Genomic DNA, 15,180 nt, shown 5'->3' with positions numbered 1-15,180 from the left:
TTGCATAGTTACTACTCAAACTCATTCTGAAAACTAATAGATCTTATAAAGGTTGAACTTCACACTACTATCAACTGTTTTCAAGCTAACACATGGTCTGATTTACCCATTTTTAATAACAACATTGCCACCTGTAACCTACCACAAAAGACAGGAATTTATCATATAAGATAAATAGTTTCTATAGCCAAACTTTCTAGAAGAAAAGTCTTTCAAGGATGCTGAAAACATTCTTACAGCATGAAAGGTGAACTAGCAAAGAAGATAAAGAAGTGAAGACAGATCTTTGCTTTTGTAACTTACAATACCACCAGAAACACAGCTGGACAATAGTCTCATCAGTCAGCAGAGACAATTACATCAAAGAAGGTCAGGAGATTATTCGACCCACCCACCCCCTCCCCCAGTCCTAAGCATCTTCAAGTGCTGTGTCATTATTTCCATTGTGAATTTTTTTCTGAGCAGCAGAGCACCATCCTAGTACACTTCTCTTTACTTAATGATTGCAAAAAAAAGATTTCACCACCTCCCTGCCACAGAACAAGAACTGTAATAAGGTCATAAAATATAAACTGTTAGGAAACCCCAGGATTAAAATGGTATAATGTATATTACCTTGATTTTCCACTCTTGTAAGTGTGCATAATTGTATAAAACTAAATTGGAAAAACCTTTAAAGTTCATAATTAAAGATTCAAACTACCATTTGAATCTTTAATTCTGCAAAACAGTTGCAAGAACTTCAAACTGACTGATAATTATATCCCTCCTAGAATCAAAACCTTTAGACATAATACTTGCTGGAATTAGGTAACAATACAGCTGTTCATGGAAATAACTTATAAAGTACTCATAGAAGTAGTTTGTAGTCCAAGATAAACAATTCCAATTAGTATGCAATGCTAAGAAAAGGAAACAAAGGATAAACACCAGGGTCAAATAAAAGCAGCACTTTAATTGTGTGTTCAAATCAATGACACAAATTAAGACATCCTAAAATAACAAATGCTGTACCCAGAAGCTAATATTATCACTACAGAGCAGACTGTTACAGCATGTGAGCCTAAAGGATGTTGTGTTGCTGAAGCATATTCTAGGAAGATACAGCATATAATGCTTGAAAGATAATATTAAAGCTGGCACACCATAAGAGATGAGTGATGCTTGTCTGACAAAGAGAAGGTCAAACTTGAATAAAGCTTGGTTGACAGGAGAAATAGAAGAATTGCTGCTAGCACTTTACTAGCAGTGATGTAGAAAAATCACTAGCGGATAGATTGGGAGCCAAAACAGGAGGTCAGCTTGGTTAAGATAAAAACTGCATTTGTGCCTTTGTAATAAACTGCTCTGCAAATCTGAAACAAGAGGACATGCTTTAAAAACATCTCTGGTGTTTGGAAATTGAGTTCCATTAGACTTCAAATAGCTCCTGTTTTCCTGCTGTCTTTTAGCAGCTCCTAGTTACTTCTGCCAACTTACAAAACTTACCTCTAAATTAATAAAATATTGAATATTAAGAGAACTATTTGATTATGGAATGTGGTATGATACTAGTGCTTTTTAATTTGTCATGGTCTCAAAAAAACCCACACCCATTTTGAAGACTGAGCTTTCTTGAAAGTCTCCAGCTTGTCAGAGTGACAGTAGTGAGTAAAATAGACTGCATTGCAACCCTCGAACTCATCAAAATTGTAAAGCATGCATTTATCCATAAAGGATAAAAAGGCATATTTTATATCTTTTTATACAAATGATAATTGTAAATGGAACCAAGTAATGAATTACAGACTGTGAAAGCAAACAAATAATTGATTATTGAAAGTCTGTCCATATCACACAGCCAACATTTAACTTGGATGTCATGGTCTACCTTACAAGCCAAAGTCCCATTGTGTTTCTTCCAAAGAAATCCAAGCAAATAGCACCTGATTTGACATCAGGTATGATCAAGAAACCTCAGTGCTCAGGAGAAGTCAAAAAGTTTTGCCCCATCACATCTGAGATTCCAGTGTACATAAACAAGTCCAACTAGTTTCAGTATTTACCTCCACAGAAACTACTAGCCTGTCAGCAGCTTGCTCTTTACTACTACTTGTTTAGTGAAAACAGAATAGTCTTTCCTGTGTTCAGCAGGATTATTCTTTTTCTAGTATTTTTTTTTCTATTTGAATTTGTCTGTCAGTTAATCCTGTCTTTATTTTCAGGTTCTCCAAAACTTCTGACTATGCAAGCTATCTTAAGAATACTCTACTCATCAAGAAGGGGCAAATCTCACAGCTGACAAAATTCCATCAGTTCCAACGCTAATTCTGCATCAGCAGGAACTGGAGACATTTATGATATTTTCTCTTATTTAGAGTCCCAGGGAGACACAATTGTGTAGGTGCTCTGCTGATCACCTGGAAAATGTGCATAAAGAAAACGTCTGGCAGCTGTCCCATGAAAGTAGTCAGAATTTCACTTTGGCAGCAAAATGGAGAATCAATTTCATTTCACATTTCACTGCAATATTCTATTCCCTGAATAGATCAGAGGAAGATTTAAGCATATTTATGAACTCATGTTTTCCAAGTAATTACATTTTTTAAATGCATGTCTAGATATTTCCTTCAGCTAGTTGCTTTAATGAGATTCCTTTTATCTTGAAGATAGGGAATGCAGGGATATTTCTCTTTCTAAAATACAATGATCTAAAGAAAGGGCTTCAATGTTTGCCAACAAAAAATAGAAAGTCTTTCTTAACCTTGGTGATAAAACACTGATTTTTGTTCATTTCCACAGTAGAACCAGTATAACTAAATCCTTAGAACTGACATTCACACTCAGATTTTCTCTTAGCTCTAGCAAATTTACTTTAGGTCTGTTTAGTCTGTTTAGAGTAGGCAAATTGAGTATGTTTTAAGGGATAAACTAGAATTCTGCTATCTGAGTAGATATTCTTCCTTTACACAATCCGCACCAGCAGCCTACAAAGGAACTTTGTTTTCAAGGGAAAAAAAAACTCATGAACACAAGCACACTATTTTAATCAGTCAACATAGTTACCTCAAGCAACTAAGAAATAAGATGGTATATATATGTACCTTTTGTTTCTCTTTCAACAAACAGTGATCTTTTCTTAAAGCTTATTTCCCAATACAGCCCATGTAGATTGAGCATAGGAGAACTGTTGAACATTTAAAAGCAATTTATCTTCACAGACTTTTTATTTCCCCATTACAGTCACCGCCAATCAATATGCAATTTTTGCAACCAAGGTAATGGATTTATTTATCCTGTTTCCACTTGAACAGATATAAAATGACTGATTCATTTATGGAACAATACTCTATCAATTGATTTTCAGCTGGGCCACAGCACTGAACTTTTCAAGTCCAAACCCATTATTTGTATTAACATAACAAGATATAATGCTATTAAGTATAGCTATTAGTAACTGCACCTATATAAGTGTGTTAAAGACATATAATGGTGGCAAGACATAAAGGAAACAAAAGCCTACGAACCATAAGGCAAGGTTAGATTAACTTCTGAAGCCTATACTCTGGGAAAATACAGCTGACTCAGGCAGTTCCAGAAAACAGATATTAAAAAAATGCCAAAAAAGCTTTCAGAAGAAGAAAATACATACTTGTTTAAAAAAAAAAAAAACAAACCAGGCATAGTTTGCATGGAGAGAATTTTAAATATTCATTAGCGTTTTTCTGATAGCGTTTATTAATATGGAGTCAAATGATCACACTGCAAGGGGAAGGCAGCTAATAACTTACTGGTTCCTTTTGTTTTAAACCTTAGCACCACATTTCCTGTTTTAGGCATGTACAAAACACAGCAGTACTGATATTGGTCTTAAAGTTCTGCTCTTCAGTTAGATACCACCACACATAATACAAAACCTTCCTAGAAAATAAATAGAAATCCCACTTTCATCCACTGTTTAAGAGGCAACTCTCATCCATAGCTCCTGTAATCTTACTTACCACTGCATGTATGTATAAAGTAAGATGAGTTCACACATCTTGATACCACAAACAATCTACAGGTTAGCCTGTAGAAAATTCATAGGAAAGGCTTTTTGAAATCTGACCAGTCACCAAATGATCAGTAAGATCCTTAACTACATCAAAAAACTAGTGCCCATTCACAGAAAGTCTATGTTATCACTAAAAGCAACTGAGTGCATGCAACTCTGTAAGCTTATCCAGACTGATAGTTTCACCAGGAGAAAGAATTATGGTTATTCTAAGGTACCTGTAAAAGATAACAAGATAGGAATGGTGATGAAAGAAGACATAAAAGAAAGCTAGAAAATAACAAGTGATTATACTAACAATAAATAAAAGGGTAAGAGTTATTCTCAATTATAGCATACAAAGAAACAAGCTGGTATTTTCCTAAAAATTCATCAGTCTTTCCATTAATATACAAGGAAAAGCACGCTGCCTCTATGTCCTTACAAAACTTGAAATCCGAGGATTACTCATCTATTGCTCATGTCTCCTCTCATCCATATACCCTATTACTTTCATCCCACTGTGTCTCCAAAAACACATTGTAATAAATAATACATAAGCAATCAGCCCATAGTGTATTTTTTTTTATCTCCAGCTACACACAGAGAATAGAACTATTGGATGGGGATCTTGTGCACTAATAAATTATTTATGACCTTACCTCATGTGTTACTAGAATGAAAATAATAGCATTCTAAACCTTCCTTCCATACTAAATTGGAGAAATAAAACTACTGTATTATCTGGCTATATCTCTGGTTGTCCAGATTGCTGCCTACCTGCGCCAGCCTACACAGAGAGATGACACAATTCGTTAAACAGTAGTCATTAAACAATAGATTATGCTTTGGTTACATAATGAAGATTAATTCAAGGAACTTGATTTGCAACTTGTACTTTTCCATCCATAAGTAAGAAGTCAGAAGCTGATTGTGAATCAGTTATAGGTGTATGAGAGTGAAAAACCCAACTCATACATAAAAGTCATGTAAACCACAGATCAGCTATTAGTCACTTTTGTTTAAAGTTGTAACTGCTCCTGCAAATATTAAAAAGCTATAATACCCCAAACTGCTATTTGCTTAAATGATAAATGAAACATTCTCTGGACATGCATGAATCTACACATGAAGAAGAGGGCAGGTTGTGTAAATGGAGAGGCTGCAAGCTGTACATTTTGTGTGTTTTGTAAAACTCCTCTGAGAAGTGATTTATGATATGTTGTTTCCTATACTGATTCAAAATTGTCATGCAATTTAAGTAATAAACAAAACCTAAACATCAGATTTTTTAGAGGATAAATGGACATTAAGAAGACATCCTTTTTCAAAGACTTCAAACAAAGTACTAAAAAAATGTATTTCCTTATCATGAAATAGTGGAGGCTGGAAAGAACCTCTGGAGGACGTCTTTTCTAAGAACCCTGCTCAAGCAGGGTCACCTTGAGCAGAATGTGTTCACAGCGCTTTTGAATATCTCCACCTCACTGAAAGCAAGATCAAGAAAGATTTTACTTTAAGACTGCATGTCCCTCAGCCACAGTTTTTTTGGGTAGACTCCTCCAGGTAGGAAATATATTTTGAAAATTTTAAAGTCTGAAAAACTCATAGGTGTTCTGCAGATATTTTTTGTGACTAAGTATTCACACGTTATGTATAAAACATGACAGATTTTTGTTAATAAGTATTGCCAGATATGCTACAGCATACATTCAAACACATCCTCTCTGTGGGCGTGGAAAACAGTGTGAAGATAAAACAGAAGTACTACTAAAGAGTCAATGCAGACTGTTTTTGAATAATCTGAAAGAAGTGTTGTTGTAGCAGTTCATCTGTAAATTCCCTTTAGCCTCTTGCTGCTGTATTCCCTTCTCTTTTATTTCAGTGGCAAAAAAAAAATGAAGGTCCTAGTATGAAATCCTAGAACCATGGAAACACTTTGTGCCATATAGACTTTAACCAATAACACCTTTTTATAAACTGGTCTGGGTGTCAGATGGTGTCTCTTTAAATATAGTATAAGAAATGCTTCAGTAATTCATAAATAAAAAGTGTCAAGAAACTAAGAGTTTGAAAGAGCTTTTCCACCTGCTGGGTTAATAGAACAAATACGCTTAGTTCATAGAACTAATCGCATGAGATGCAACATCAAATTACTTCTCATTTTCTAGCAGTCTATCTAACAATGTATACAAATTCACAAACCTTAAACAGAGGAATCTGTTTAGGTTTCACTACTGTGTGCCTTCCCTGTATGCTTTAATTAAGTCCTTAAATGTTTTTTTTTTTTAATATATACACAACAATGACTGGGCACAATGATTGTTGTCCCCCTCTCCCTTAAACTAAAAAGTCATGATAAAATACTAGCTATTGCTGGATCCTTCTTCATAAACACACCATCTAATGTCTAATACATCACTGTAGAAAAATATCTGCAAATCTACAATCTTATGTCATTATTTGAATATAAAAAAAGTTTAAACACTTTCTATTAGCCATATTTAATTGCTTGTGTAACACTTTCACCTTGACAATGCATTTATTGTAAAAGTATTTGTCTATAGAAAAAAAAGAAACTTTCAAGCTCAAGCTTTGGATACTGATTACTACTAATCACAATTCTGTGCCAAAGGCACAGTTCTTCATCTTTAAAATGAATGTATCAGATGATTATTTTTTCAAGGAAGCTAAAGAAAGCAAAGATTCAGTCAAGGTGACAATTACCATCTGGCTAGCTACTGTAATTAGGTGCTCCCAATTAAATGCACATGCAATATTATAACATTAGCATTACAGTGTAGATTAATATTGAAAATCACCATATTTGTGTATTACTAGAGACATTAAAGTTATTTATATGACTTCATTTGAAGTATGTTAACACATAGGGTAAATATCATTAATAAATCTGTGTCGACACCCTCTGTAAATTTAATTACTTTCCAAAACCTCTTCATACATGGATGCTACCATTTACACTTCTTCAGTCTTATCTTCCCTCTCCACAACCTTTTCTTCCCTTTTCTGGAGACGGACTACAGAATGTATATAGGATGCAGAACACTGCTACTCAGGAGGCAGAAAGAACCATGCCTTGAAAACTGTTAAAGAAAGCACTGCAATACCTGAACACTTTGGATTACTCCCATGAATACTTTTGGAAAGCTATAAAGCAACACCCCCAAAACCAAGAACGGTGCACTGCCCATTTCTTTTGATAAAATTTAAATCCTGAGAAATTTAATTTTCAAGTTAGGGAAATTCAAAGCAATACAATTGCTCACAAACATGTTTGACAAAACATACTCAGAAAATTCCTTCAAAATAAGCATGTAAAATGTTAGCCTTTTGACTTCCATGGGACTATTTCCCCAGAAATATGAACAAAACCAGACATAAGCAGAAGTTTTGTCAGCAAATTCAATGAACGCAGGATCAGGTACCACACAGAAATAATGTCTAGCTCTAGAAAGAACAACATTTTACTTAAATAACAATATTAAAATACTATTACCTCCAGCAAGGATCTTTTCTTCCAAATCATTCATTTGTTTCTTGTATGCTTTTAAAGCAGCTTCTTTAAATGATGGCCGTATTCTTTTTTTCTTTGGAATTTCAGTAAGCAGCTCTGGGACATTCTGGTTCTCATCTTCCCTTACTACTATGTCAACAGCCAAGTGACTTTCAACTTCCAACATCTCTTCAGTGACCACACTGTCAAACTGTGTGTCATATTGTTCCTCTGGTAGTATTGAATATGGAGCTTCATATGAAGCCTGCTCCACTTCATATTCTTGGACCTGCTCACTGGTTTCACTACTATTAGTTCTGTTCTCTAATTTAGCAAGGACTTGTTCCATTACTTCTACATAGTCTGTTTCATTCTCACCAGGCGGTTCAATTGAGTCTTCCTCATAGTCTGCTTTGTAGCAATAAGGCTCAGCATAAACATCAGAGTCGAGTGTTGTACTTGATTCATTTGCAGTAGACTGAGATAAAGTTCTAAACCTCCCCATGAAAGATGATCCACTGTCTTCATATCCACTTAAACTTTGTGTACTTTTATTCCAGACTACTTCTAAAGCTGACTTAGCACGTTGAAGCGTAGATCCAAATTTAGGAAAGCTGAAAGTCTTATCTGAAAGATCTATGCTTAATCGGCTATGCCATGATTTAGGGGCTGTTTCTTCAGAGTCATCACTTGGTAATTCACTCTGACTTCGGTACATCACAGGCATTCTGTTTTGATTCTGATAAGAGGATATTGAATTTGTTTCTTGATAATCATCATATTGACCTGTCCACTGACTTTGTGTTTCGCTATCAAGGCCAGGACATGATGGAGAAGTACCATCAAGTGTGTAATCATAGCTTTCAGTATCATACTGGAGGTCAGAATTTTGGCCCTTTCCAAAATCTGTCTGTTGATCTGAAGGGCTGCTCATATCATACACAAAAACTTCCTGTGTAGAGGATAAGTCTAGGCCCAAATCTGTCCCTTGTTCCAACTGATTCCAGTCTTTCCAAGGGGAAAGATCGTCGTGTAAAGAAAGCTGAGAATCACTATAGTGGCTTCTGTCTTCAGGTGCACATGTTATTCCATTGCTTACTTGACTGTCAACAGTTTCTGTGTTCCCGACTTCATCTTGCCCTGGATACTGTTGCATATCATGGCCAAAAGTCTGTTCCTGGGAACTACTATACCAGTTTAGAGAATCGTCTTGCCTTCGCTGCCATAGTTCTCGATCAGAGGAAGACAATAATGAACTGCCATTTGCTCTGCTGAAATACTGATTTTCTGAAAAATCCTCAGAGTAAGATTGGCACAATTTTGAGAAATCTGACTCTGAACGGCTAAGTTTTGGTGTGGCAAAGTCATTCTGTAAATGCCATAATGGAGTCACGTCTGAGTAATAGGTCTTTGGTTGTTTTTCTGTGTTGTCAAGTTCTGGTGACTGACTGCCACTATTTCTCCTGTTTGGAAAGGTGCTGTCATCAGCAGTTCTATTCAGGTCTTTAGTATTTGGAGACTCGATGCTCCCCTTTGTACTGCTTGTTTGTATTTGAAATGCCGACTTAGATATCTTTGCATAACTGTTCTTATTTATATCTGATTCCAAGTCTTTATCACTGTCAGGTGACTCCCAGTCATGCATTTTAATTTTTGTCTCCACAGTTAAAAGCTTCATATCCATACTCTCATATGTCTGAGAGGAAGGTAGTCCTCTTTCTTTTTTGTCTTTTATGTCATGGGAAAAGATATCTGTAGAAATCCCAAGGCCAGTTCCCTTAAGTTTATAAGACTTTTTTAAAATCAAGTCTCTCTGTTGTGATGACTCAAAGTAAACAAGAATAGGTCTTGGCTTTGCATTTGGACAGTCTCTTTGTTGCCCCAGTCTTTGGGCAAATTCAATTTTAATAGTGCTTTGTGCCTCTGAGAACCCCATTTTATCTGTTAGTATTTTGTAAACTATGTTTTCAGTTTTTTCAAGCCTCTCTTCAGGCACATTTAGAAACCTAAGACTTGCCTTGTTTCCTGGATGGCCTATCTGCTTAATGTAGTCATGTATGTCCCGAGTTTCTCTTCTGGACTGTACAAATCCAGTTCGCAATTGTTCAATTTCATTTTGTACAACTTCTACACTACTAGAAATTTCATCAATTGATTGTTTCAGAGCATTAACATGCCCTCTTAATTCAGAGAGTTCTGTTTCAATTTGACTTATTCCCTGAAGCTCTTTAAAGATCATTTCCATAACATCATGGGTCTGACTAATAGAACCTGTTGAACTGAAGCCAGGTTCAAGAATACTTGATTTCTGGTGACGACCAGTTCTATCTAGAGATTTGCTTCTTAAGCCCCATGTTTTCTTCCATGTACTTAGTTCTGAATCTGATGAGACACATTCTTGGCTCTTTTTCCATTTCCTTAGTTTTCGTAAAGCTCCCAGTTTCAGAGTGTGTAAAGTGCGTTCTCCATCTGAACTTCCATCAGATGGTGCAAGGCTGCTTAAGCTTTTTCTGTTGCGTCTCACAGGCATCGTGTGTGATAAGTATTCGTTTTTCTTGCTACTACCTTTTACTTCATTCAATGACTCGGAATATGAGCTATCATTGGAAGACAGATCTTGAACTATATCTTCATTAGTATTGTTGGTTACAAAAATATGCTTTTGCAGTCCATTTGCAATAGCAACTCTGTAACTGAATGTTGGAGAAAGCGAAAATTCTCTATTACTTTCCTCTTCTTCTGTTGATAAGTTGCGAGCAGATGGACACTTTGCAATCTTTTTAACAGTGCTTTTAAAAGTATTTGAAAATTTTGGATTCTTAGTTTGTCCAATTGGAGCTAAATCTTGTTCCTTTTTGCTCTGACTACTCTCTTTCCTTTTTGTACTATTTCCTGATTTCTTTGTAAACATTCCTTTGCAAATCTTATATATGTAAGATGAGATCAGGCTCCTTAAGAGGGCAGAAACCATGGAGTGTAATTTATATTAAGCTGTTTCCACAAAACACAATTTTTAATCCAGACAAGTATTTGTATCTCCAAGAGGCTCATCAGCATGTACTTCATTAGAGACCACAGATGTATAAATTATTGATGCTCTGGTAGCTGGTATTTGACAGCAAGAAAAAAAATATTGAAAATTGAAAACAAAATTAAAAAAAAATAAAATCACACATCTGCTTGAAACCAAATCCTGAAGAGGTTTTGTATGTCTTCCAAAATCTCACTCTGCTGCGCATGGCTTCTTGAAGTGTCTAAAAAGGAGGGAATTACATTACAATAGCTGCCAAACTTAGCATTCAATAATACTAACATTGTTTTAAATGGGTTACAATGAAAATACAGAGGAGTTATGTAGTTAGCTATACCTCCCCCATAATTGTTTGAATAGAACTCTTCACGAACAATTAAAGCTGAAAGCAGTTCTAGGCAAATATTTTTAATATAAATTAATAAGCTATACTTATTTAAAGGCTTCATTGTCCAGCTCAGTTGTCTGGCTCTAACAGAGGTAGTTGGTATTAATGCTGTCTTTCTTTCACAGTAATGATATTTCAATTTAGATTCATATGATGTACAGCAGTAGTAAAAAAACCAACAGGGGAACAAGTTGTTACTAACAAGTAAAAGAGAATTAGAAAGGTTTCTTGCTTCATCTTTTGGAGCAAGGATTCTGTGCAATAATACTGTATCCAAGGGGAATTGTTCTGTCAAGGGACTGCATTGTGCACATGACTATGATTTAAGAAATAGAGTGTTTCTTTTTATAACAGACTTTAACACATTATGATAAGCCAGGACTTAAAACAGGCCTACTTTCTTGGTTTCTCTTTAAGAAAAAAAAAAAAGCAACAAAACAAACCAACCAACCAACCAAAAAACAACATCCAAATCACTGTACAAAACAACAGAAAATCATAATGACAACTAATAGAACATTTTCACCCAGGTTACTAAGTCTTACATTCTTCCAGACACAGAAAAAAACAAAATGAGAGAAAGAGGGAGAAACAAGAATGATTTACAAGTCACAGGACAAAACCAAGTGCTATTACAACAGGAAAGCAATTTGATCTACAATATGGAGGAATAAGAAAAGATTTCATGAGGTATCTGGAAGGTCAATGCATTTAAACGTATAAATAAAACTTTTCTTCATAACACATCAGTCAGTTCCCAGTCTTATATTTGCAGAATAAAACCAAAACAAATAGCTCAGAAAAAAATCCAACAAAGGAGTAGTTCTTAAATTAGCTATTTCAGTTTCTAAATAAGCTAAAAATTCTTTGGCAGAATAAGAAGTTTGTTTAGAATCAGGGTAAAATTGCTCTGTGGTGTCCAAAGTGGACACATGCATCCCTGGATGTTTTTAAGGTCAGGCTGGATGTGACTCTGGGCAACCTGATCTAGTGGAGGGTGTCCCTGCCCATGGCAGGGGGATTAGAACTAGATGATCCTTGGGGTCCTTTCCAACCCTGACAATTCTGTGATTCTGTGATATGAACTGTCCTCCTTATCTGCAAACAGCATGGCCCTGCATGAAACATTATAGTCCATTCACAAGCCTCAAGATCTGGTCTTTTCATTACAGAGATTTTTGACTTCACAGACCTTACTATTACACTTATTGTCAATAATAAATGCTGATTAATGCTGATTATTGACTCATACTGCAGCAGCAAAATGCAGTATGCTGAACAGAGCCCAAGCACAACTGGTTAAAACCTGGTTGGTTTCTGGAACCCTGGAACAGTGGATGTAAAAGGACATTTCTTTTCCACTTTGAACAAAATTGAGATGCATCTCATAAGCGAGCAGAACAAGAGACAACATTCTTCATCCTTCCTAAAGCTGCTGCCTGTTATTTTATAAAAGGTGAAATATTGTTAACATATATGCTTCAGCATAGCCCTTGTTAACTTTTTTTCATTCTAGGCTTATGCCTGAAGTCAGAATATTAAGAGTAAATTAAAAGCAAGCAATGTTTACAAGCAAAAGAATGCTTGGTGCCACTGCATGCAATTTTTAAGGCATGCAAATAGCATCTTTCAGAATATTACAAAGCTCTCACCAGAGCCAAGGCGGCCTTTGCTTTCACATATTATTAGTACAGGAAGGAACCATTTTGGGACACTTCTCAGAGGCATGTTTCTAGATGTAGAAACACTTGTTAACCATTCAGCTCTTACCTTGAATGTTTGTAACCAACGACACCTTTTTAAGTACCCTCATATAAACTTCATTCAGATGACTTCAAAACTCATCTCATTGAAAAGACTTCAAACTACAAACATATAAACAAGCTAAAATGCTTCTTTACTGGGTCAGCCTCCAAAACATCAGGAAATAATGAAGCTATCACTGGAATCTTGAACTTTTCCAGTTATTTAAAATAAGGTTTTATTATTCTCTGTAAAAGAATCTTCATTTTATTGCCAACCCATATGTGTTTCAGCCAGTGCTTAACCTATGCTTTATCTAAACCCAGTTTCTGACAATTCTGTAGTAAATTAAAAGCTGTACTGTACAAATATATAGAAATCTGCTAAATGGAGATTCATGTTCTCCCATGCAAGTTCCATTGTATCAGCTACATTAGTCACATGATCTGCTTATCAGTTTAGAACCTATCATTGCTCTGTCAAATACTCATTTTCTAAAATTGAATAGGTACACCTGGAATAAAGTTCATGTCATTAAAGGTCTCATTCATTAATTTTTGCAAATATTTGCATAGGATTGTTCTCATTATTTTAAATCGGTGTAGCTTAAGCTCTAGGAAGTAGTCTTTTGAGATGCACATAAGCCCTGGGCATTTGAATGAGCTGAAAGGTGTCATTCAGTGATTCTCTGGTTTTATCCAGGTCTCCCAATAAACCACCATGACCCCATTTTTTATTTTCACTTTGCTTATTTATTGACATAAATCAATGTATACGATAAAGCTTAACACAGATGGGTTAACCCATTCTAAGCATAAGAGGTCAAGCTGTAAAGTACCAACTTCATGTTAGATGTTTACAGAGCAGGAAACTAGGAAGTGTTAATTGTTTCCTTCTGTAAATAAAGCACACAATGACATTTCCTTCAACTTGTTACCAACAGCAAGTCTGAATATAGACTTTTGTCAAGCAACCTGATGGTGACCAGGTAATTTTAATGATTTCAAGGATACTGTTGATAACAGACTGTCAAAACAAAAAATGTTGGTTGGAAGCATCAAATGTAAAGGACCTTATTCCCAAACCTAAAACTAAAGTGTCAGGTAGAAGGCGGGGGGAGGTGGGGTGTGGGGGTGTGCAGTGAAGGTGAGGGCAGAGTGGGCCAGTGAAAACATTATAGCTTTTTAAACAATTTCTTATTCATTTCATAAAATCCAGCCCTCTGTTTTTGTAAAGAAAGTAGATTGAATCATCTTAAAAAACTATTTTGGTATTTAAAGAGAACTGCTAGATCACTGCTAACCTTCTGCTTGGACCTCAGTAAAGAAGCTGCAGAGCAGCAGCCCTCTCCATTCAGAGGTAGCCCTGTGGATGCAGCGTCCCTTCAAAAAGTAAGAATCGGGCAGAACCAGGGTTATGCTTTACCTTTATACTATCGATCAAGTACAGGAGGACTGTATGTATTGGAAGGGGATAGGGAAGAAAATGAAACTGAAGTGCAGTCTCCCACTGTAAAAAGGCATATGACAGTTTATGTACACAACAGCAAAACAGAAAGGGAAAACAAAATTAAACCAAAAAGTCTCTTTCTGCAGTGCTACCACTCTGCATTACTGTCAAAGCAGTCACTACCTGCCCATAGGCAGTAACATCAACTTGTGATATGTAAAATGCTTCACAAAAATTAATTAATCACACATGACAAAATGTAAACAATTCACTTTGCAGCCACAGAAAATGAGTCTAAGAGAGCCATCCTCAGTCATCTAGAATGCAAGAAATTAATAACAGAATAACAAGAATTTAGATCTACAGATTTCTGAAGTATGCCCTTTCACTAGTCTTATGGTCGTCTGGCAATAGAGTTAATGTGACATCACTGTATTTTTCAGTGACCTCTGTGGGGTGACTGCATATACCTCAGAATGCATTAGTTTACTGTAAGAGCAGCATTACACTGACAATCATGTCAGATGACCTAACTCAGAAGAACCTAATTTGGAGCAATTGTCAGCTCCTTTATATTCTTAAATACTGAGATTTAAAATCTGTGTTATTGGTGAGTCTCTCAAAGTAAAGTGATGGTCATCTGCATGCTGCACATGCTGTGCAGACGACCTGTCTGCAGACCCTGGCAAAGGCAGGAACAAGAGCAATAAAGTAGTTCTGCTTTCTCTTTTGAGTAATTAGTCTTTGTTATAGGAATCCTTTAGGTTCTCAGCAGCAGTTTTGCCCTATCTTATCACCCCCTCCAACATTCACATTGAAGTGTGGAGTGCTATCAGCACTCTTTCCCTTTGACTAAAAAGCCATTCCTATTGTTCATCAATATAATTTGGAAAGCTCGCTCTACTGGGTCATCTGTCTTTATAGATGCTGCTATTCATGTATCTAACCACCAGTAAACATGCTGCTTTTCTATGTATGAGGAACTAACACCAAACTGCTGTTTCAAGCCACTGTCTGAAGAAACTACCATCAGCTGGTATTTT

At 35.9% G+C, this 15,180-nt stretch overlaps 1 protein-coding gene across 1 annotated transcript in view; it reads right to left on the bottom strand.

Annotated features, from left to right (window-relative positions):
* The window catches only part of UNC13C (unc-13 homolog C), a 137,562-nt gene extending 127,062 nt beyond the window's left edge, over window positions 1-10,500 (bottom strand). The window contains exon 1 of the mRNA XM_009906444.2: window positions 7,530-10,500. Coding sequence (XP_009904746.2) covers window positions 7,530-10,497 — 2,968 coding nt within the window. The 5' untranslated portion in view covers window positions 10,498-10,500. The remainder of the gene's footprint in view (window positions 1-7,529) is intronic.
* Between the last annotated feature and the right edge of the window lie 4,680 nt (window positions 10,501-15,180).

This window comes from Dryobates pubescens, chromosome 17 (genome assembly GCF_014839835.1).
Source record: "Dryobates pubescens isolate bDryPub1 chromosome 17, bDryPub1.pri, whole genome shotgun sequence".
Lineage (NCBI taxonomy): Eukaryota > Metazoa > Chordata > Aves > Piciformes > Picidae > Dryobates > Dryobates pubescens.
Note: the sequence above shows the minus strand (reverse complement) of the source record. Positions and strands in the feature narration are given on the sequence as shown.